Source organism: Zophobas morio, unplaced genomic scaffold (assembly GCF_036711695.1).
Source record: "Zophobas morio isolate AGI-343-1 ecotype UQ-CSIRO unplaced genomic scaffold, CSIRO_AGI_Zmor_V1 ptg000026l, whole genome shotgun sequence".
NCBI lineage: Eukaryota > Metazoa > Arthropoda > Insecta > Coleoptera > Tenebrionidae > Zophobas > Zophobas morio.
This window is the reverse complement of record NW_026972131.1, coordinates 740,137-765,440: the sequence shown is the minus strand read 5'-3', so window position 1 is coordinate 765,440 and position 25,304 is coordinate 740,137. Positions and strand designations below refer to the sequence as shown.

The window sequence follows — 25,304 nt, the reverse complement described above, 5'->3', positions numbered from 1 at the left end:
ATCAACTGGAACCACCTATGTACAACATCAATAAAAACAGCTGTCATTAGAGAAGATTTGTCTCCTCTCTCCTCTTCCGCATCAAATTTTATTCCACAACTAACATTTCGATTTAAAACTTTTAGAGAATTTGACACCTTCATTTTGTTAAAATGGTTAGATCGTAAAAGATCCACATTTAATTTAAACGCAAATTGCAGCTCAAATTTGCCTTCTTCTTCACAAAAATCTTTAATGTCTTGCACGTCAACCAAATCAGAAGTTAGTTTATATTTTTCAACAAAATCATTTGGTAATTGAATGATTTTGTTTTGTACTAAACATTGGTTTAAATTTTTTAATAAATGTGGCCCATCTGCTAAAAAGTAAATTTTTTCGCCATTGAGATTTAGGACAGAATTTTTTGTTTCGCATTTTCTTCCAGCTTTTATTACAAGACGTTCCTACAGCTACAGGATTGTTGCCGAAGAACACGAGTAAACTGTGATTTTTATAAAAGTTGCTTTACTTTTGTCCAGTAGTGTACATATGCTCATTCTTCATCAAAGATTCGGGATATAAATCCGTTCTCTACTAATCAACATTTAATTATCGTGAAGCAGTCATATTTTTAGCAAAAGGTTAAGATTACACAACAGTTTATTATGATTATAACAAATCCAGTCGTAGAATAACTAGTAAGAATGTTATTTTTGAGAAATCCATTACAAACTGAATACAATTCAACATAAAGTAGCCAGCGACAATAGTGTTACGACTGTTACGTCTCCATTTCAAATGATGCTAACTAACACTTTTGGTGGAGGCGCCAGGTGATCCACGCCACTGTACATATACGTAATCGGATTTATGGGGGACACGTTTCTATCGTAACGTCTATGTCTGCCATTGACCATATAGGGGCGCAGGTCTACATGCGCGGGTAGATTTGTCAAGGCACTACGCTAGTGCAGCAAACGGGCGAAAGCACAGTGTGACCTGATCGTGAATTGTTTTCTTATTGGAGTTAACGAGTGACGGGTGCCTAAATATCAGTGTGTCTAAAACCTTGTTGTCGATTCAGAAACTAGTGCATTGGTAAGATCTTCGACAATTGAGAGATTTAGACATTGTAAGAATGCCTCATTTTCAACGACGTATTGAGTGAACTCCGGGGAGAGTTTCAACGATCGAATTTCTAGTTGTTCTGATGGTATACTTTTGTTTCGGTTTAACCAGTTTGTTAACACTGCGTGATTAAGTTTAACAATAGGGACATTTTAATAAATTCAATATTTGATTTCTTGTTTTAACAAAGTAGTTAAATTTGTCAGGGGTAGCTACAATAATTGTATTTCATAAATATTATTTGAATATTACAAAATCGATACAAAATAAAGAAAGTTTTCATCTAAATTCACGCATAATTTGCTAAAGGTCGCAGGTTCAAAAAACATTTATTTCATGGAATTATCGTTCTTTTCTAAAATTAGTATTTCTGGTGCATTGATGCTGTTCACATTTATTCATTGGATTACTAGTGGTGCGATTTTCTAAATTTCACTGTTAGTGTTAATACAATTGGTAAAAATTTTTAAACAATTATACATAGCTTATAAATTTAAGAAATATAATAATTCGTTTAGCAAATACTACTTCAAGACATGTATGAACAACAGAAAACGTTCATTAACACTAGAGTTAAATTAGTTGGAATAATTTAATTATTAGAATAATTCAGAAAATATCTTCTTGGAAAGATATCAATTAGTTAGTGGATAGTCATTTTTGACACCTACGCTATTAACGATTGAGTTTGCGTCAGTTGCCAAGCAACAAAATGTCAAAGTTTTTCTAGAGCAAATCTGGAAGTTAAAAATAATTCGCATCTTGTTATCTAAAAAAATGTTCGTTAAAAAATCATTCGTGTATGGGGTTATTTGCCTAAAAAATTGAAAACTCGACCAACAATACTGTCCATGAAATACACTATATACAGTGGATTTCTTTTAAAAGTGGACACAGGGATTTCCATGTTAATTTTTGTTAACTTTTGTTAGGGTGAAAACTCAGATGATTTTTGCGGAGTATTTCCTCCGCCTTAGGGTTCTACTGTCATTGAACACTTACAGTGCGGTTTTAAAGTCAGATCCCCCTTATAACTTTGGAACTTCTGGTACAGCTTTAAACTTTAATGATAATACAGGGTTATTCACGAGAAACTCCACGCCTAAAAAATTCTAGACGTAACCAAAAATACAAACCTTTGATATTGTTACGATTTTTTATAATTCAACTTTAACAGTTAAAACACCACAAAACAAATCGAGAGATGTTAGATCTGGAGATCTAGCAGGCCATTTCTCAAAAATCTTGAAAGAAACAAAGTGATAGGAACCAAAGTAAATATTAAAAATTGGTCTAAAGAGTTTAGACAGTACTTCCCTCGCTGTCGGAAACTTGACGACTGCATGCCTATTGTGTTTTTTTTCTCATTACATTTTTGTAGTGGGAATTTAAAAAAAAATTGCGATGACGTCATCAACATTTTTGCAAGGACACGTATATCAGTTGGGATAGATGTAGTGTAATACTAAGAATAAAATTATTATATTCTCAAATTTTCGGGAAAATGAATTGGGTCGTTTTGAATATTGATTTGTAATAATCAATAAAATAACGAAACAATTTACTCACGTATACGTATCAGAGGCAACTGAAAATCGTGTATGTATAAACATTCTTAATTTAAGATGACAGGCGTAACACCATACGTGAGAGTCAAACAGAGAAACTGCAAACAAAACGACCATCGGTTTTATTGCTTCGACTTCCGCTTATTATATAAAACATTGGGTTTTATTTTAATTCTTGACGGTGAAATTCACAATTGGTTGATTATAAACATGTCTATTTCACATTCGCGGAACCAAGTGAGCGCATAAAACAAATGCAGGTCTGTAATGTTAAAGTCGATGTAAATAAGCGTGCTACCCTTATGTTTCAACCGAGTTTTTCCTTTAACAAATTTTGTGTCTACCAAATTGGGTTGGTTGGGGTGTAATACTAATAATAAGTGTTGTCTTTAATTTAATCAATAAAATAAATTGACTTCATTAATTTTTTTGAACCACCTCTTAAGAAAATCTAAAAAATATGAATGGAATGATAAATCACAAGTACAAACTCATCATATGTTTTGCATTTTAGATAGGATTTATTCAGCAAAATTTAAGGGTGACGTCATCAATTTTTTTAGGAGGGATGAACAAATACATTTTGAACAAAAGTTTACCATGCTTATAATAACTTTAAAATATTCCCAAGATTTCAAAGCATTCGGTTTTGTAATTCCTGATTAAATCGATAAAATAAATTCACGCCTTCATTAATTTTTTTGAGTCACCCTGCATATGCAAATCCAAAAATATGAATGGAATGATAAATCACAAGTACAGACTCATCATATTTTGTACATTTTAGATACGATTTATTCGGCAAACTTTTGAGCTGACGTCATCAGTTTTTTGTAGAAGATAACCAAATATATTTTGACTAAAAATTTATTATGCTCTTTATAACCTTAAAACATCTGCAAGATTTCAAAGCATTCGGTTTTGTAGTTCCTGATTAAATCAATAAAATAAATTTACGCATTCATTAATTTTTTTGAGTCACCCTGTATATGCAAATCGAAAAAATTTGAGTGGAATGATAAATCACAAGAAGAAACTCACCATATTTTGTACATTTTAGATAGGATTTATTCAGCAAAATTTTGTGGTGACGTCATAATTTTTTTAGGGGGGACGACCAAATACGTTTTGATCAAAAATTTACCATGCTTATGATAATTTTAAAATATCTTCAAGATTTCGAAGCATTCGGTTTTGTAGTTCCTGAGTAAATCAGTAAAATAAATTTACGCTTTCATTTATTTTCTTGAATCACCCTGTATATGCAAATCCAAAAAAATGAATGGTTTGATAGATCACAAGTACAGACTGATCATATTTTGTACATTTTAGATATGATTTATTCGGCAAATTTTCGAGCTGACGTCATCAAGTTTTTGGAGGGGATAAGCAAATATATTTTGACTAAACATTTATTATGCTCTTTATAACCATAAACATCTGCAAGATGTCAGAGCATTCCGTTTTGTAGTTCCTGATTAAATCAATAAAATAAATTTACGCATTCATTAATTTTTTTGAGTCACTCTGTATATGCAAATCCAAAAAATATGAATGGAGTGATAAATGACAAGTGTAGGCTCATCATATTTTGTACATTTTAGATATGATTTATTCGGCAAACTTTCGAGCTGACGTCATGAAGTTTTTGGAGGGGCTAAGCAAATATATTTTGACTAAACATTTATTATGACCTTAAAACAACTGCAAGATTTCAGAGCGTTCGGTTTTGTAGTTCCTGATTAAATCAATAAAATATATTTACGCATTCATTAATTTTTTTGAGTCACCCTGTATATGCAAATCCAGAAAATATGAATGGAGTGATAGATCACAAGTACAGACTCATCATATTTTGTACATTTTAGATATGATTTATTCCACAAACTTTTGAGCTGACGTCATCAAGTTTTTGGAGGGGATAAGCAAATATTTTTTGACTAAAGATTTATGATGCTCTTTATAGCCTTAAAACATCTGCAACATTTCAAAGCATTCTGGTTAGCAGATTAAAAATTAAATTTCAAAATGTTGTTTTATAATTTTGATTTTTTTTCCAAAAATCTGGACGTTTCGGGTGAAAAGTCGATTCAGAGTTGTAAACTACATGTGTAGGACTATGTTATTTTATACAATTGAAAACCCATTTACTATGTACAATTTTGAAGTGACGTCATCGCATTAGTGGTGGGGATGATTAGACAAATTTTGGTTAGCGTTTTACCATCTACATGATATTCTTAATATAACTACAAAATTTCACAACAATCGGTCGAGTACTTTCGGAGATTATCTGTCTAATAAAAATCCGGGACAACAGACGGACAGACGGACGACAGACGGACGGACAGACGGACAGACGGACAGACAGACGGAAATGGGAGACCTATTTCTTCGTCTTCTAGGGGTCATGAAAGATCGAGAAAACGTAAAAGTAGAGAGTCGGCCGACGGACTCGATTACAATACTTCCTTTGCTTACGCTCGGGAAGTAATAAGAACATATATTTATTAAATGTTCATGTATATGTTTCGTTGACAGACAAATTATTTAACTTTCAAAATTCCCGCGTCCAATCACGCCAACAAAATGGCTGAAGGTCACCAAATTGATGAACAAGACATAAAAGGTATCGACACAAGTGTCGCTTCTTGTTCATTTTTGTTAATATTCTTTTGCCCATACCCTCAGTGAATGAATGCGGAATCGATCGTGAATTTCGAGCTCCTAATGCTTGCGGTAATTGAGATTGTTCCAGGCCATAAAACAAGCTAGCATTTGGAAAAGATACCTGTTACGAACTTGAAAGCACACTATTTACTAATGCAATAATGTTTCGGAAAATGGGCATTAATGTCGTTTAAAAATTGTAATATTTTTTGTCAGGATGTTGCCAATGCACACGGTTGAGAAACATTTTTTTGTTAAACATGTATTGCTGCTTAGCTGAAAGACTCCTTAAACTGTGATTAATAATATTGTGTCGGATCTTACTCTTAATCGTCGGTGAAAATTCTATCCTTAGCCATGAACAATCGCGAATGTTCGTCTAGTGCAACAGATTATCAAATATTTGAAAAATCTATATCTCAATACAAAAGTGCGGTGTGTTAATGTTCCCTGCTCCATCAAAATGCGGTCGCTGGTGGTAGCTGCCGTGTTTGTGGTTTTTGGTTTTTGCTCCGGGTTTTTACTTGACGGCTCCACAAACTCTTACTCTCAATTCCGTAAATGGGGCGGCGGCACTAATGGAAGTTTAGAATTTGAATTTAAAACCGATCAGCCTAACGGCTTACTGCTCTACACGGACGACGGTGGTACCTATGATTTTTTTGAAATAAAGCTTGTCGAGGGAGCGCTACGTTTACGTTATAATTTGGGTGGCGGTGCGCAGATAATAACTGTGGGAAGAGAACTCAATGACGGCCACTGGCATAAAGTGCACGTGCAAAGACATGAGGACAGAACCATTTTAACCGTTGATAATGTGTCGCAAATGCGGACTTCCAGAGGAAAAGAGTTCAATTTTGGACGGTTTGGAACCAATTCGGATGTTTTTGTCGGAGGAATGCCTACTTGGTACAACACTAAACTGACCTTGTTGGCGTTGCCGAGCGTCATTTTTGAGCCTAGGTTCGTGGGGGCGGTACGAAATCTCATCTATCCTGATGTGGAAGGTGGACCACCGCGCAGACAAGAAACAAGACCCAAGGATCATAGGGTGAGAAAAACTTTAACGTTTTTTCTTTAATTTAATTTTAACATTTAGGTTTGTAGTTAATGTTATGGTGTAAAAAGCACTGCAATAACAATTTTACACACTTTACACTACAACCTTACGTGTTAACACTGATATTTCAAAAAAATATTATCTTCTGCTTTGTAATTTTACTCACAAGTATGTTATTATGTGTAATACATCTTTTACTATGTGTTGTTCGACACCAGAATATATTTTTACTCCCGAGCGCAATGACTAATTTCATGTTTTCGAATTAGATAGTTCCTAGAATTTAAAAAGTAATTTAAGTCTTTCGTTTCCATTCTGAAATCTGAACTTATTTATTATTATTTTATTCAAAAACTAATAAACTTTATTTCGTTGGACCAAAACCCTGTAGTCTTTATAATTATTGTTATAAGTAGATATCTCATGCTAAATGTAAGGTAAACACATCAGGACTTCGAAGAAAGGTTAGCAGATATGACACACTTCAGTCCAAAAAAGTAATTTTGACAGTTCAGTCCGAAAAAATAACACTTTACGGACGCAAATCGAGTCGTAAAGTATCGATTTTTATATTAGTCGCTTAAAAATAACATTACGAAACCACTGATTTTTCTCAAAGCTAAATTGATCTATAACAACTTAAAGTGTGTGCGGATTTTTTTGTCCCCATATACATAATCATATACTGTGTGTTCATTAATAATTATTTAGATCAAGTGCGATTTTGAACGTGTCTTCTCGATTTTCAGTTTATGCAATTAAACAAACACATGTGTAATATTGGTTGCATACAGACATAAATCAATTTATACATGGAAGCTTGTTGAAAACTAGAAAAACACGAACGCAGCTGAATGCATTGTGATAAGTTGATAACCTAAACATCCCGCCTTAAATTGTCATGTGAAAAAAAAAATGAAAGCCTGGGAAAAATTTAAAAATTCAAAATTTGGCGTTGGCTGTGATCGTCCAACAAAATGGAACCCTACGTTGTGTTTTTGAAAAAAGGCGGGATGCGTTCAGATGCAAATGGTGAGGTAAAAAAAGCTACGTACGAGGGCGACTCGTGACTTCCCCTCAGGCTGCCCAGAGGGGGCCGAATCGCAATCGCTGTTCAGCTCCAAAAAAAAAACTTTGAATGACTTGGAATGAAATCAAATTAAACGTTCTGAATCAATGCAAATATTTGGATATCACAAATTTAATAAAAACAAAGCAAAATCTGAATTAAAGTAACTGGATGCATATACACAAGTTATTTCAGACGTGTGTGGTGACAATTTAAAAATTATGGCAGTCAACAAGAGCACAATGAAAATAGCCACAAGTGGAGTTTGGGGCTACCGGTCGTAGCTGTTCTCCTCCGCGACGGTGATTCTATCTATCGCAAGCCTACCGCAAAGCAATTCTCTATTACGGACAAGCGGTACGTAGGGGAAAGGTGCCTAAAATGATCCCCCTAAGGGAGAAATTCTTAAAAAAATACAAATTATTATTATTCATGTAAAACTGTAGTATTATTTGTAAGAACATTGATTTATCTAGGTAACAGTATAAGCCAATTGGTGATTCGATAATTATAAAAAAAGTTATTAACGTTTTTCCAGGACCTTACAAAAGGATCATTTAGGCATCCCCATAGGTAAAATGATCCCTCGGCATGGGCATAATGATCCCTTTGAATTTTGACCATAAGGGGACAGCATCAACAAGAAAAATCAAATCATGACTTAACTGATAAATATTTTATTTCAAAAATTAACAAAAAAATAAATTCTTAAAAAAAATAAACAAAAAAAGTTTGAAAAGCACCGAAAATAATTTCTGGAAGAGTTTGAGACAATACTTTAGTCATCAGTACGTGCTAAGATAAGACTAATTTTGCCAAATGGGATACGCTCCAAGAAAAGAGAGGGCGGGTGGGCGGGCCTACTACCTGCTAAGATAAAACTGAATTTGGCAAATGATATACCCTCTAAGAAAAGAGAGGGTGTGTGGGTGGGGCTAGTAACTGCTAGGATAAAACTGAATTTGGCAAATGACATACACTCTAAGAAAAAAGAGGGTGGGTGGGTGGGGTTAGTAAGTGCTAAGATAAGACTGAATTTGGCAAATGATATAGCCTTTAAGAAAAGAGAGGGCGGGTGGGCGGGTCTACTAACTGCTAAGATAAAACTGAATTTGGCAAATGATATACCCTCTAAGAAAAGAGAGGGTGGGTGGGTGGGGCTAATACTTGCTAATATAAAACTGATTTTGGCAAATGAGATACCCTTTAAGAAAAGTGACGGCGGGTGACTGGGATTAGTACCTCTTAAGACTGAGAATTTCCCAAAAATAGAACACGAAAATCCCTAAAATTCTTTTAAATTATTTAAATTTCCCCGTCTTAAGACCCTCCCTCTCCTCTCTTAGAGGGTATTTCATTTGCGAAAATCAGTTTTATTTTAGCAGGTAGTAGGTGGGTGGGGCTAGTAACTGGTATTGGCAAATGGTATTCCCTCGAAGAGACTAAAGGGTGGGTGGGCGGGGTTAGAGGAGATGTCATCTGCAAAAATCAGTCTTATCTTAGCAGGTAGTATCCCGCCCACCCTCCCTCTCTTTTCTTGGAGGATATGTCATTTGCGAAAATCAGTCTTATCTTATTAGGTACTAGCCCTCTAACAAGATAAAGGGCGGATGGGCCGAGCTAGTGCTTGGCAAGATAAGGCTGATATTGGCAAATAATATACATTCTAAGAAAATAACGGGCGGGTGGGTGGGGTTAGTACTTGCTAAGATAAAACTGATATTGGCAAATGGTATTCCCTCAAAGAAAATAAAGAGTAGGTGGGCGGGGTTAGAGGATATGTTATCTGCAAAAATCAGTCTTATCTTAGCAGGTACTAGGCCCGCCCACCCACCCTCTCTTTTCTTAGAAGGTATATGATTTGCAAAAATCAGTCTTATCTTAGCAGGTACTAGCCCCGCCCAATGATCCGGGATCATTTTGCCTCAAGAAAAAGGGATCATTCGCCTTAGGTAGCATATCCGCATTCAAAAATTGTAAACTAACCTTCAATTTTTACATGCGGTAAAAAGATCATAACTAACCAACGACTGAAATGTATCTAATTCTGTCAAAACAACTACCACCGCTATAAGACCTTTCAAATGGAAGTAATGGACTTTTAAAATATATCTTACCTTAGATCAGAGGTGCTTATTTTACATATTTTGGCACAAAACTGTGTAGAATACACAGAACGCCATCAAACTTTCAGAAGGTACTAATTACAGAGCGCTTAATCAAATGACAGTTATGTTTGGTAGATGGAGCCACAAATTTTCTTACAATTGATGGGGATCATTTGACCTGAGGGGATCATTTTAGGCACTTTTCCCCTACAGGCCGTTACGGTCACAAACTCGCAGCCGACAACGTTATCTCGACCGCCCCTGAATTCTATTCTAATCTGCATCTTTTGTACAGATGGCGCAATAAATCTCGTCAGCTCGACTAGGAACCGCGCACTCCGCTTCTGCCACATATTCGGTGTTGTTTACCTCAATTCTATTTTAAAAGTTCACTTTCTATGACTCTAATATTAACGACAACTGAACAAGTGTTAAAGTTTCAAAAATAGCAATAAACAACATTTAAATTCGCAGATAATTTGTACGATGGAAACATATATCAACAAAATATTTACAAAACAAAAACTAGCAAATATTTATAAAAACAAAAGATCTGGTCTGGAATAAACTTGTGCAAATAAAAAAATTACGTGAGGTTAAAACTGCAGAGCTTGAAAGTTTACGTTCAATTTAAATTGTACAACAAAGAAAATTACTGAAGTTATAATTGTGAGATAGAGAAATATTTTATGAGGTGAAAAATTGCAAAGCTAACAAAATTTACATGAGATTAATATTTGCCACACTTTATCAACGATTCAAACAAAGAGTTTACATTGTGTTAAGTTATGTCTTGATCCAAGTGATTGGTTACTTAAAATAATTGATTTTGACAGTTTATTGGGAAAACTGTGACGTCATCGTTACGATTAATTTTCGTTAAACAAAGGCTTCCTCCCTTTTATTAATTACCAAGCCAACTAATTTAACCTAGCTAACTTACAGCGTCTTTTTCACCATATTCCCAAACACACCACCAAAACAATAATGACCCTTTCACCATGTTTTCGCCATGCCGCTATCTTGTCTACCACTATCGCCCTCTAACTAAAACATCCCCTACTGAGCTACCAACTACCCACAAAGCGCTAACGTGCACATGGTTGCCTATGTTTAACGATTTTAGATTTTAATTTCAGCGCGAAAATTTGATTCAAATTCGGTCACCACAGCATCAAAAACAATCTTAATCTGTCAATTCAACGTCCACAGCCTCCACTGATCTAAATAATTAATGAATCCACGGTATAATATCATAAGGACGACTCATTTAGTCGTTTAATCACGAGCGCAAACACAGACACGAAGGATATTTTCCTAGCCACCTGTATAAACTATTCTAAAAAAAATTTGAATGTCTTGTTAAATCAAAACAAATATATTTTGATTAAAAATTTACCGTGTTTACGATAACTTTAACGCGTCTGCAAGATTTCAAAACATCCGGTTTTGTAGATTCAAAGTTAAATTGAAAAACGTTGTTCTCAATTTGATTTTTTTTTTACAAAACATCTGGATGTCTCGACTCTCGGGTAAAAACTCAACACGGATTTATAAACTACACCTACAGGGCTATGTTATTTTGTACTATTTAAAACCCATTTTCTATGTACAATTTTGAGGTGAAGTCATCACATTGTTGGCGGAGATGATTAGTTTAGATAGAGTTTTACTGTCTTAATGATATTCATATAAAATTTGACAACAATCGGTCGGGTAGTTTCAGGGATTATCTGTCTAACAAAAATTGACACAGACGGTGGAAAGCAGATAGACGGAAACGGGGGACCTATGTTTTTGCTAGCTGCTCGATGAACTCGATTACAATACTTCCTTAGCTTACGCTCGGGAAGTAAAAATTGGTTGGAGGTTATTTCGACAGAAATTTCCTCGCTTATGACGTACAGTAGAGTAAATCCAGATTTTTCGAAAAATTATTAAATTTGATCGTGAATTTTATGTTTTCATGATAATTCTTATAAGTTAAAATAAAAATATGTATGTAATGTTAAAGTAAAGGTAAAGAAGTGTGCTAGGAGGTTCTTTCAAGTGAGTTTATCCATTACAAAATTTTGTCATGTGATTGTCATCAACATTTTTATTAATCAATAAAATAATGAATGGATCACAATGCGATGATCCAGATTCTTATATTCCGCTTCCTATAAATAAGACATTTGGTTAGCCACAGTCCTGTCTAGTGGTCATGAAATGTCGCGAAAATTTGGAAGTTCCAAGTCATCCGATGGACCTGATTACTTCCAGATATAAAATTCGGTATTTTAGTACTTTTTTGTACAAAATCGTTGTATACATGTATTTTACCCTGTTCGGTACTAGTTGACCATAGCCTAATTAACTTTATGATTTTATAACGGCCGCTAATTTAGTTTTTTCAACAATTTTGGAATGTCCGTCGTTTGTTTTACACCTCACAAATGATGCTTAATAGTTATTTATGTATTAATGGCATAATTACGGAGGTTATGGCACGAGGGAATGTTTAAAGCTCGACGCAGGAGGGCTTTTAATTTCCCGAGGGCCACAATCGACAATTATGCCCGTGGTACATACGTTTTATTCTATTTTAGTTTCTAAAATATTTTTAACGAAATATTGACTATTTCCGGCAAGATTGTATGAATTGTGCCGATGCGAATTAATATTATTTTCCCAACTTTAATAAAAATGTTGAATATCGAAGCTTGTTTGAATAATTAATTATTGTAAATGAATAATCAATCGTTGCCTAGCAATTTTTGACTGATTTGTGCCATAAAGGCGAATTTATGCCCGCATTTGGGTGCTTATAAATAAGATTATGTTTCAAAAATAGAATAAAATTTACATCAATATTATCACATTTTCTAACAAATCTCCCTTTGATTCGAGAATCCAGCAGTCCAGCCCACTGTCTGAAAATTAAGTACTTCAATGTTACTTCTTATCAAATCCTTGAGTTTGTATCTAATTTATTCTTATAAATGATGATGTATTTTTATTATTGTTAGAAGGGTTAGGTCTGCAGCTAGACTGAGCCCTTCTTATAAAACATACATCACTTATTAATTTCTTAATTATATTGTATGATAATTTTATATCCTAATAAGTAAGTATGGGTGGTTTATTGAATTAGCCTCGCCATTATTTAATGTTATAAAATTTTGAACTTAACCTTCCCTTTAACTACACAGAAAACTATAGACATTTTTTGTTATAAGTTCCATTTTGTTCCATTATGGGTTTTTTGCGTGCTACATTGATACAATTAATATCGCTTCGTGTGATCTAAATATTAATCACATTTTCCATTGAATCTAAAATAAGAACAGAAGTAATTCTTTTTTCAATTTTTATATTTAGATAATAACACAGTTACAAAATCTTTCAATAATTCAATATAAAATTACGAGATCCAGATAAATAATGTGTTGAAATTGTCGCTATTTGATAAACTTGTGTATTTTTCAAATCAAAGTATGGTGAGTTTTGGACTTTACTTTTTTGTAACAAAAATAAACGCCTTTTTGTTAGAAAAACCTGACTCATAAATAAATATAAACAAAAGAAAACCTAACGTAAAGTTTATACTCCCCACCAATAGTGTTATGACGTCACCTTAAAATCCTACATGGTACATGGGTTTTAAACTGTGTAATTTATGTATCCGTGTTGATTTTTTACCTGAGACATCAAATTTGTATAACATTTTGCAATTTAATATATAAAATATATCTGTTTATGCCCCTCCAAAAAATTGACACGTCATCCCAACATTTTACCACTAGTTTCGGAGCTTATCAACAATAAGCTGGATTGAATGCTCAGAAGTACAACAATACAGAAAATACTTCCTGGGGTTTTACATACAGCTCGCATAAATGTTGCTTATTTGAACCAGCATTTTCCGCAACGTTGGATTGGAAAGTTCGGACCGACCCATGACCTGCGCGTTCTCCGGATTTAAATCCCTGTGTTTTTTCGTTGGGGATTTCTTTATGATCGTCTGTATTCGAACAATATCTACCAGCTATGCAAACCAAGACGATCCAGCAATATTGCCTTCAGATTTCACCTTAAATTAATGCTAACCAAACACGAGTAGGAGTTTGGAAGATTGATTTACTTTCTGTACACCTGAGGGCGGCATTTTCGAGCAATTCTTGTAAATAGTGCATTACTTCTCCAGATTTGTACAATATTTATTTCGTTACTTCATTTTCACCTATTGTTGTTAAGTTTTGTTGTTTTTTTTTATCTAAGTGGTTTATTAAAAGGTTCTTTTCAGAACCGTCAGCTGTTGTTTTAATGGTAAATTTTATAATAATCAATGTTCAGTGATTTCTGAGTGTGGTAGCGCCAGTGTTCCTAGCTTGACGGGCTCCCAGGACGTGTCACGATGCTGCCAATGGCGGTGTTGAGGAAGCCGAGCTGCTCGAAGGACTTCTTCTCGGGCTTCTTGGATACGGCCTGGGTATAGTTATAGTCGCGCACTTCGACCAAGAGTTTCGTGGAGGAATTCATGTGCTGCACCCAGTACCAATAAACGGACCAATTTGTGCATTTATTCTTTTAATTTGTCCTACAATAATTATTTGAAATTTCGCGAGTTTTCAATTTTCATTTTTTTCTATCTTTTCATTTGCAATTTTTCGTTTCGGTTTATTTTCTTTATTTTTTTCAATTTTTGCTTTCCAATTTTTGGATTTTTTTCAATGTTTCGTTTCTTCAATTTTTGATCATATTTCTGGTTTTCATTTTAAATAGATATGTAACAATGATTACAACTTTTTAAATTTTCCTAGGATTAGCCCCGCCCACCCGCCCTTTATTATCTTACAGGGTATGACATTTGCCAAATCAGTTTTATCTTAATAAAAGTACTAGCCCCGCCCACCCACCCCCTAGTTTTTCAGAGGATTGTGTCATTTGGCAAAATCAGTCTTATCGTAGCAAATACTAGCATTTTAGCACATGACATACCTTTGAAGAAAATGGAAGGCGGGTGGGCGGGGCTAGTCCTTGCTAAGATAACACTAATTTTGGCAAATGATACATCTTTTGAGAAAATAGAGGGTGGGTGGGCGGGTCTAGTAGTTGCTACGATAAGATTTAATTTGGCAAATGACATCCTCTGAGAAAATAGAGGGTGGGTGGGCGGGACTGGTACGTGCTAAGGTAAGACTTATTTTGGCAAATAACATATCCTCTGAGAAAATAAGGGGCGGGTGGGCGGGGCTAGTAAGGTGTTAAATAGCAAGTTTCCATAGTAGCGAGTTAAATTCCTAAAATGATTGTGTGTTATTTTTTGTTTCATTCTATTTCAAGAGCGAGGGAAGTGCTGTTGAAACAACTTTCGACCAATTTGTTTTCGTCAATTAAAATAAGTTCAAGATAATCTTTATATAGACACGAATTTATTAAATCTAATAGTTTTTTAGTGGGTGGGGCTTAATCTTTGGCTTTATTTTTTGCTTAATATATATACTAGTATTCTTTGAACAACACGATACTCAAAAACATGTTTTACATGATAATTTCTTCTAGAGAAATAAAGATTTTAAGCTCCACCCTCTTGGCTTACGATGAATAAAGAAATTCATCACAATTGAGATAGGGTGGGTGGGCGGGGCTTATATTTTGCTTTTTTTTCTTAATACTGGTAGTCTTATTTTCGCAACAAGAAACTTAAAACGTGTTTGAAACAGGAAATATAGATTCTGTAATTACGCTCCGCCCATCAGTCTGACAACGAATGGAAAATTCATCACGATTGAGATCCAGACGGATGGGTGGGGCTTATTTTTTTTTTACTAAATACATATAGTTTTCTCCGAGCAGTACCATCACTGAAGAACATTTTCACATGGTAATTCTTGTACAAAATACGGATTTTACAGCTAAGCTCCGCCCCGTTTGACCAACGACGAACAAAGAAAAAGCGTCACAATTGAGACAGGGTGGGTGGGTGGGGCTTATTTTTTTTTATTTTTTTTTTTATGTTTAAAATGGTAAATTTGATCCCATACACTTTTCTACAAATTTACCCTTTTAAACAAGTTTTCAGTTTTTTGTCGTGAAAAGAAAAGTACCTACTCATATTAACAAGAAAAAGACAAAATACAAACCCCGCCCACCCACCCTCATCTCAATTGTGATGAATTTTCTTATTCGTCGTGAGCCAAAGGGCGGAGTTTATTGCAAAATTCTGATTTCTCTTCAAGAAACAATTATATGAAACATGCTTTTACATAACAATAACAAATAACTATATATGTTAAGAAAAAATGGACAAAAAATAAGCCCCACCCACCCGCCCCAATCTCAATTGTGATGAATTTTTCATTGGTTGTCAGACCGAGGGGCGGAGCATAATTGCAAAATCCATCTTTCACCACAAAAATGCACCATTTTAAACATATACAGAGGCAAAATATAGATTTTGTCCTTTTGTTTTAATATGTGTAGATTTCTTTTCACAACATGAAACTTAAAATTGGTTTAAAATGGAAAATTTGTATAAGGAAATATCGATTTTACAATTAAACTCCGCCTCATAATTGCAAAATTCATATTTTCTTGCAAAAATGTACCACTTTAACCATGTTTTAAGTTTCTTGTTGCGAAAAGATGGATATCTATATTAAGAAAGAAAGGTAAAATATAAGCCCTACCCAAAAGGGCTAGAATTTTTGCTAAATAACTAATCAGAAATTATTTATAGAAACATGTATTCAATTAGCAAGCGAAAAATAAATTTTCAAAAATTTCCATTTTTTTTATTTTAAAATGTACATTTAACTGAACGAAAAAAAAAAGTTAAAATCTTCTGGAGATTACAAATCTGAAATAATTTTTACGATATCTTGCCAAACAAACGAGAAATATGAGAAAAGGTTTTCCAGAAATGTGCAAAATTTGATTTTGAAAACGTTAAATGTGACTTCTGAAAATATTTATTGATATTGTATAAAGTAATTATAATTATCACACTGGATAAAATAATTCTGTTTGAGTTGTTACATTATTCGCCTTTTCTAACTCTTTAACAGCAATTAAATAAAAATCTGACAAAAAGTTTGCAGATAAAGTACCAACTAAGGCCCAGATGGTATTCCAAGCCTGTTTATAAAGAAGTGAATATTTATGTTGTCTTCTTCCATATGTAACTTAGTCAGGTGTGTCATCAAGTGACGTTACCAAAAATTTTTGATCTAATTGTGTCTAAACAGCTATTATGGATGAGTTCTTTTATTTCGACTAAAAAGCAACATGGATTCCGTCCTAAGAGATCAACATTGACCAACTTAATTGAATACTATTCTTATCTTAACGAATCCTTTCGGAATAGATGTCAAGTAGATGCAATTTATACCGATTTTTCGAAAGCAATCGACAAAATTAATCAGAGAATCTTATTATTAAAACTGTCCCATCTGGGCTTTATACAGGAAACGATTATCTGGTTGAGATCGTTTTTATGTGATAGAGGGCAACAGGTAAGGTTAGGCAATTTTCTGTCTGAGCCTTTTCAAGTAACGTCAGGAGTGGAACAAGGTTCGCACTGGGTACCGTTTTGTTTTTGTTATTTAGGAATGACCTATCGCAAGTATTTCATCATTGTAATTTTCTATTTTTTGCCGATGATTTAACTTTTTAGTTGCTTTAGATCTATTCAAGATACACTTCTTGTTCAATCTGATTTGGATGCTTAATGTTGATGGTGTGCACTTAATGAAGTTAAAAACTTTTTTTTTGTTATACTTGTACAATCGCACGCAAATGTTTTGAGCCTATGGGCGGATCATTTTTGCCGGTTGTCACCGAAGGAGGCGGTCCAAATCGTCCAAGGGCAGAATTTGTAGGTTGGCTCAAACTACAACGAAATTTACGTGTTGACCAAATTCTTACCCTGAATTAGTTTTAATTTTATAAATACTTACTCTGAATTAGTTTTAATTTTATAAATACCCTATCTAAAATGTTCAGAATATGATGAGTCTATACTTGTGATTTACCATTTCATTAATATTTTTTGGATTTGTTTATGCATACAGGGTGACTCAAAAAAAAAAATGACTGAGTCAATTTATTTTATTGAAGAAATCAAGAATTGCAAAACTGAATACTTTGAAATCTTGTCAATTAGTTAGAAAAAAAAAAACCTGTCCTGCTCTAATAACATCGAGAATATGCTCAAAATCACACTAACAGATAATAATAATTATAATAATAATTTCGATTTTCGTTTTTCCGCTTTTGTGGTTTTTCGATTTTTCTGTTTGTTTCAGTTTTTATGGTTCTGCAATTTGCAGCTTTTAGATTTCAATTTTGTTACTTTCCGATTTTCCACTTTTCGATTTTTTGATTTTTTTTCGATCGTCGTATTTCGATTTTCATTTTTTGGATTTTTTGATTTTTCAATTTTTAGGCCTTGCCATTTTTTTACTTTTCGCTTTTTCGAGTATTTGTTTCATCGAATTTTCGATTTTTCGAGTTTTCGATTTTCGATTTTTCGGTTTTTCCATTTTCCGATTTTCGATTTTTCGATTTTCCATGTTTAGATATTTTTCGATTTTTTTTATTTTTCCGTTGTTCTGTACGTCAGTTTTGAGACTTTGCAATTTTTACTTTTCCACTTTTCTATTATTTTAGTTTCGGATTATTCGATTTTTGAATTTTCGTTTTTTTTTTTCGTTTTTCGATTTCCGATTTTTTAATTTTTCGATTTTTCGGTTTTTTAATTTGTCGATTATCGATATTCCGATTTTCGATTTTTCGATTTTCCAATCTTCGATTTTTCAATTTCCAGTTTTCGATTTTCCACTTTTTGATATTACGATTTTTCGATTTTTCTGTTCGTCAGTTTTTAGGCTTTGCAATTTGTTTACTTTTCGATTTTTCGATTATTTTACTTTCCAGTTTTTTGATTTTTGAATTGTCGACTTTTAGAGTTTTCAATATTATGAATTTTCGAATTTTCGGTTTTCCTATTTTTCGATTTTTGATTTTTCCATTTTTCGGTTTTTTGATTTTTCAATTCTCGGTTTTTCAATCTTGCAAATTTTCGATTTTTCAGATTTGTGAATTTCCAGTTTTTCGATCGACCTACGTATTAGATTCACTGAATTTTCGATTTTCGGTTTTTCCATTTTTAGATTTTTGATTTTCCAGTTTTGCATTTTCAGATTTTCTGTTTTTCGCATATCTGATTTATCAAATTTTCGATTTTTCGGCTTTTCGATTTTTCGATATTTGATTTTCGAATTTTCGATTGTTCAGTTTTCCACTTTTCAGCTTTTAGACTTCAATATTTTTACTTGTCGATTTTCCAAATTTTCGAGTTTCAATTTTCAGATTTTTGATTTTTCGATTTTCTTTTTAAATCTTTGAATTTTTCGGTTTTGATTTTTCGAATTTTTGATTTTTAATTTTTCCATTCTTCGGTTTTTAGACTTCAATTTGCTTTCTTTTAAATTTTTCGATATTCTATTTTCCGCTTTTCAGAATTTTCGATTTTCAGTTTTCAGACTTTGGATGACTAGAATTTTGGATTTTTCAGTTTTATGATTTTTCGACTTTTAAAAAATTTGAGTAGTCGAATTTTCGATTTTTCAATTCATCGATTTTTGTATGTTCAATTTTTCAATTTAAATTTTGCAATTTTCAATTTGTCCATTGTCGATTTTTAGAATTTTCGGTTTTTCAATTTTTCCATTCTCAACTGTTAGACTAGATTTTGTTACTTTCCGATTTTTTGGTTTTCGATTTTCCAATTTTCAGAATTTTCAAGTTTCTTTATTCAGATTTTCCATTTTCCACTTTTTCGATTTTAGATTTTTCGAATTTTTGTTTTTCCAATTTTTTGCTTTTTCGATTTTTCTATTCGTTTCAGTTTTTAGGCTTTGCAATTTTTTTTACTTTATATATTTTGATTATTTTAATTTTCGATTTTTTTTATTTTTGTTTTTGATTTTTTTAATTTTCAGTCTTACAAATTTTTGACTTTTCGATTTTTTGGTTTTCCCGTTTTTCAATTTTCGATTTTTCGATTTTTGAGGTTTGTGAATTTCCACTTTTCGATCGACCTAGGTATTTGATTCATTGAATTTTAGATTTTTTGATTAGCCGTTTTTAGATTTTCGATTTTTACGATTTATATTTTTCGATTTTCTGCTTTTTGCATTAGTGAATTTCAGTTTTTCCGATTTTTGGTTTTGCGCATATTTGATTAATCAAATTTTCGAAAAAGTTATCATGCTTACAAAAACTTCAAAACATCTACAATGTTTCAAAGTATTCAGTTTTGCTATTCTTGATTTCTTCAATAAAATAAATTGACTCAGTCATTAACTTTTTTGAGACAGCCTGTATAACCAAATCTATAAAATATGAATGCAGTGATAAATTACAAGTATAAAACTCATCATATTTTATACATTTAAGACAGGATTTATTCTGCAAAATTTTGAGGTGACGTCAAAAATTTTTTAGAGGGGATAAGCAAATATATTTTAATTAAAAATGTATCATGTTTATCATGATTTTAAAACATCTGCAAGATTTCAAAGTATTCGATTTTGCAAATTCAAAATTAAATTGCAAAATATTGTTTTATAATTTTGATTTTTTTTCCAAAAATCTGGACGTTTCGGATAAAAACTCAACACGGAGTCATAAACTACATGTGTAGGACTATGTTACTGTATACAATTTAAAACCCATTTACTATGCATAAATTTGAAGTGATGTCATCACATTGGTGAGGATGATTAGACAAATTTAATAATTTTGCGACATTTATGAAAAAAATATCAGTTAACAAAAATGGCACGTTTTTATTATTAGTCCGTCCCGTTGTTGTCAATAAAATTTTATAGGGTAAAATGTGAATTTCGTTGTAGTTTGAGCCTACCTACAAATTCTGCCCTTGAAGCCTCTGGACCGCCTTCTTCAGTGAGGGCAGGCAAACACGATCCGCCCATAGGTTCAAAACATTTGCGTGCGATTGTACCAAGATATTTTATTTATTATGAATTGTTTATTTGCTCTAATCTTACTATTTACATATTTTTGTATATTTTTTAAATGGATTTCCGTTAATAAATTATATTATTATTATTATTAAATAAACTAATAAATTTGCTATATATCTGTCGCATACACCTGTTGTTTCGTCAACAACAAAGTAAATAAAGTTATTTTGCAAACATGTCTTAATTTTAGCAACAGTTTCGGTATAACATTTATCTACAATACATTTGTTTTCCTGAGAGTGCTTTCGTCTGGAATGGTCCTTTTACATTATTTTTCCAAAAATGAATTAAATGTAGGATTACTTAATTTATTTAATGGAATATTCGAGGCAAGCATGGTCTGGCATAAATCGAACATGAATGTTTCCTCTTCATTTTTGGCTGTACTAGCAGATAGAGTTTCTCGTATAAGATGTTTCTTTGTGCTTGAAATTTTTAAAAAAACATTCAAAACAAATAATTATGCAAAACATATTTTTTTATTTGGTTCTCTTAGACTTTATTCTAATAAGGACTGAAAATATATTTTAAAAAACTTAGTGCTTTGCCGCAAGGTTTGCAGAAAACACCATCTTCATCTAGAACCAACTCCGAGTAGAACCGAATCCACGATGATAGCTTGGAAGACATTTTTTTTAATTATTCGTAATATCACTGCTCTGTCGCCAAGTTCGTAGGCGTACTTACAAATCCATTCTAGGTTTTCCATCTCTTCCAGGTCCTCGTTAAATACATTTGTAGAACTATCTATATTTACAACATTCGGCTTAGAGGCCATTAATTAATTGTACGACGATTTACCAAAAAATCCATGTAAACACTTTCCGCATGACAAAACATGCTGGCCGTAACTCTGGAGTGTGGCTCCTTTTCGACGTCTTCGGCCGTTTTTAAAACTTGTGCATCAATCAAATATCTGTGTCTTTGACGTGGTATGTTCCCCAAACTGTCGACGAATTGTCACCCGAATTTTACTGGTTTCAACATTTTCTTTACATAGAAATTCGATAATAATGCGTTGCGCAACGAACGGGTGAACTTGTTATGATATCCACAAGTACACAATGGACAATCGTTATGCAGACTGATATCCCGCCACGTGCAAAGCGCGCACATCGCCTGCAGGACTCCTGGACAAGCATCGTAAGGCTCCTACTTCGTTCCAAAAAAAGAAAAAACCCAAAAATCAATCACCGAGGTATACTTGAATCTTATACAAGATTACAACGCTTATACCATTGTTTAAGTATATTATAGTTGGACAACCTAATACAAATTTTACTTCGCCTAAATAGTGAGCTTTAGGACAAGGAATCCAGGGGGCGTGGGACAAATTTTTCGTCAACGCGCATTTTCACTACAGTGAGCGAACGTTTTACGTTTATTTTACTCTAAATCAGATGGCGCCATCAAACATTAGCAAAGGCAAACACCCTTCACTCTGCTCTTATACGAGGAGTTATCCATAAATCCATAATTAACATTGTTCCGTAAACAGTAATGTGTATAAACATATATGTACAAAATATGAAAATATACTTGACATAAAAAATATGAAGCAACGCGTTGTAACGTGATAAGAATTGAATTTTAATGAATTTGAAGCATATTTTTATTTGACTATATCTGAAGACTGACAGAAACTTTCCAAGGGTTTTTAAACTGGTATAATTGTTTAGTTTTACAAGATTAAAGTAAAATAAGATTTTAAGTAAAATTTAGATTCGTGGTGTTACAAAAATATTAACACAAAATGAAAATATATGTTCGAAGTAAATAACAGAATGACATAAACTTTCGGCGTTAACATTACAAATAATTACAAGAGAGAAAAAAACGCATAAACAACTTAAGCGGCATGTTTGTAATATCGAGTTGTTAAAGGCTGCTTTGAAGACTGTTTGTTTCTATGAAAAACAATTGCTGTTATCGGACATTTTGGTAGATTTTGTTCCAAAAATCCAAGATAACTAATTGTTTCTTGAACTAGTTTCCGTAACTTCTAAAATTTAAAAAGGATACGCCGTTCTGCTGTAATAAAATCTAGAATAAGGTCAAAATCACACTAATATTACATCTGATTTTGTTAACCACATGAGTATAATTTACATTAAAATAAGTTACAGACATTGTTTGAAATGTTTATTATAGTTCGAAAACAAGATAAAATAAATAAATAAATAAAATGTGCAGTTTATAAACTTCAGAATTTTAGTATAAAAATAATCATGTTTGAAGCTTTATTTTGTCTGTTCCATTTTATTGGGTGTATTGGGCACCTCTCGGGACATAACACCGACATCAGTGCACCGACCCAACGTTCTTCAACCGATGGGATGATTTATTACTTCCGTTATGTTGGCCCTACACACAGCGATTTGGTTTTCGGATTTTCGGCTAGATCTGCACAGTTAACTCTTTGCGCACTGCACACTGACATAGAGTATTTTGTTCACGCGAGCATCAAAAACATTACGCCGAAAGCACTTCTTCAAGTGTTATTTTTTTTAAGATGTCATATTTGTCAGCGTTTCCAAAATTTTCTTCTTTACACAGGTCAACTAATTTTTCGTAAACCGCATTTTAAAATTTTTGTTATTGTATTTTTTACTTTTTAATTTTCTAAGGCATGAAAAAATCCCTTATAGGTTTCTATGAATTTATTAACGAAATCAACTGATAACTTGCGCGCCATTTTGTGTTAATACCAATAGTGATTATGATAATTTTATAATTATCATTTGAATGAAATTGTGTTCTTCACTTCGCGAACGACAGCAAACAATTTAAAATTACCGTTAGTCAAGCACCTGAAAATCCATCTCTCCCAAATATGTCTTTCTTGGCACGATTTGTAATCCGAAGTCTCCCTCCACATGCAATTTTTCGTCGCCTGAGAACTTGTTTGATCTACAGACCAAAGCTCACTCAGGCCAATATCGGCTTTAAGCGATTTATCTATAAACCGATATTCGTTAGAGTTGATGTGATACAATACATCCACTACGAAGAACTAACCCATTTCGACCATTGGACTTTACAACGAATAAGTGAACAAAGTTCTTGAACATCTTAACGATTTAATACATAATGTTCCCGAATGACAAAATTTACATTTCAAATTGTATTATCAAATTACACTCTCCAAAATTTGTCACGAACAATGAAATGACGCAATCTCCAAATTTTACAATAGTAAAATTGTAGTTTGGCCCCGTTTACGGTTTATGCATCCGTGTCGAGTTTTCACCTTAGACGTCAAGATTTTTTGAAAAAAAAAATCAACATTTTCCAATTTATAATGTTATGTATTTAAATTTTAAAAAGTAGAATAGTCCTGATCTTGTGATTTATACCTAAATACGCTACTGGGATTTTTCGGCTTGTCGATTTCTCGATTTTTCAACTTTAAATGTCTCAATTTTTCAATATTTCAATTTTGGGCTTTTCTGATTCCTCCATTCCTTAAATTTTCTATTTCTCGATTTTTTTTATTTTTCGATTTCTCAATCTTACGATGTTTCAATGATACGATTTCTCAATTTTTGTCCTCTTCAATTTTACGGTTTTTTCAAATTTTCACGTTTCTGAATTTTCAGTTTGCCGATTTCTAAAGTATTTTTTTATTTGTCCATTTCTGGATTTCCTAAAGTTTCGATTTTTCACATCTTCAATTCCTCAATTTTTCGATTTTTTAAGATTACGATTTTTCAATTTTACTTTTTTAGATTTTCGATTTCTCAATTTTCCAACTTTTTAATTTCTCAATTTTTTGAATATTTCTTTCAGTTATGAAATTTTTCAATATTTCAATTTTTCGACTTTTCGATTTTTGAATTGATGGATTTTTTTTTGATTTCTCGCTTTTTTCCTTTTTGGATTTTCATTTATTGTAAACTTTAGATTTTTCAATTCTGGGACTGTTTAATGCTTCGATTTCTCAATTTTTAAACTTTTCGATGTTTTAATATTTCATTTTTTAAAATTCTAGGTTTTTCGATATCTCGAGTTTTCAGTTCTTCTATATTTCAATTTTTCATTTTTCGATTTTTTGAATTTTAATTTTTGACTTTCCAGTTTTTCTTTTTTAAAATTTTTCGATTATTCAATTTTTTAATTTCTCAATTTATCGAATTCAGATGTTTCGTTGTTTTGATTGTTCGATTTCTCAATTTTTCAATTTTTAACTTTCCTTTTCGGCTTCCGACTCCTCAATTTCTCGATCCTCCGATTTTTCGATTTCTCGAAGTCTCAGTTTTTGAATTTTTCGATGTTTCGATTTTTGGATTTCTCGGTTTTTCAATTTTTTTCTTTTGAGCTTTTCAATTTCTGGATTTTCCAATTTTTCAATGCCTCGATTTTTCAATTTTTCAAATTGAATTGGATCTCTCGATTCTTCAATTTTGCGATATTTTAATTATTCATTGTTTTAAATTTTAGTTTTTTCGATTTCTCGATTTTTTTACTTTTCAGTTCTTCAGTATTTAAATTTTTGAATTTTTCAAATTTTTGCGTTAAGTTTTCAGTTTTCTGATTTCTCAATTAATCTATTTTTGATTTTCTCACTTCTCAAAGTTTTGATTTTTCAGTTCTTCAATTCTTCGATTTTTCGACTTCGCTTTATTGGTTTGTCGATTTCTCAATTTTTGGATATTTATTTCAGTTTTGATATTTTTCAATACTTCG

General features: G+C 32.6%; 1 protein-coding gene across 4 annotated transcripts in view; it reads left to right on the top strand.

Annotated features, from left to right (window-relative positions):
* The first annotated feature begins 922 nt into the window (after window positions 1-922).
* The window catches only part of LOC135136235 (neurexin 1), a 95,542-nt gene continuing 71,160 nt past the window's right edge, over window positions 923-25,304 (top strand). The window contains exons 1-2 of one of the 4 annotated variants that reach the window (XM_064065430.1): window positions 923-1,077; window positions 5,622-6,396. In XM_064065430.1, the coding sequence (XP_063921500.1) occupies window positions 5,809-6,396 (588 nt within the window). In that variant the 5' untranslated portion in view covers window positions 923-1,077; window positions 5,622-5,808. Of the gene's footprint in view, window positions 1,112-5,561; window positions 6,397-25,304 lie in introns of all 4 variants that reach the window. The other 3 variants (XM_064065428.1, XM_064065429.1, XM_064065431.1) reach the window with 3 other exon arrangements.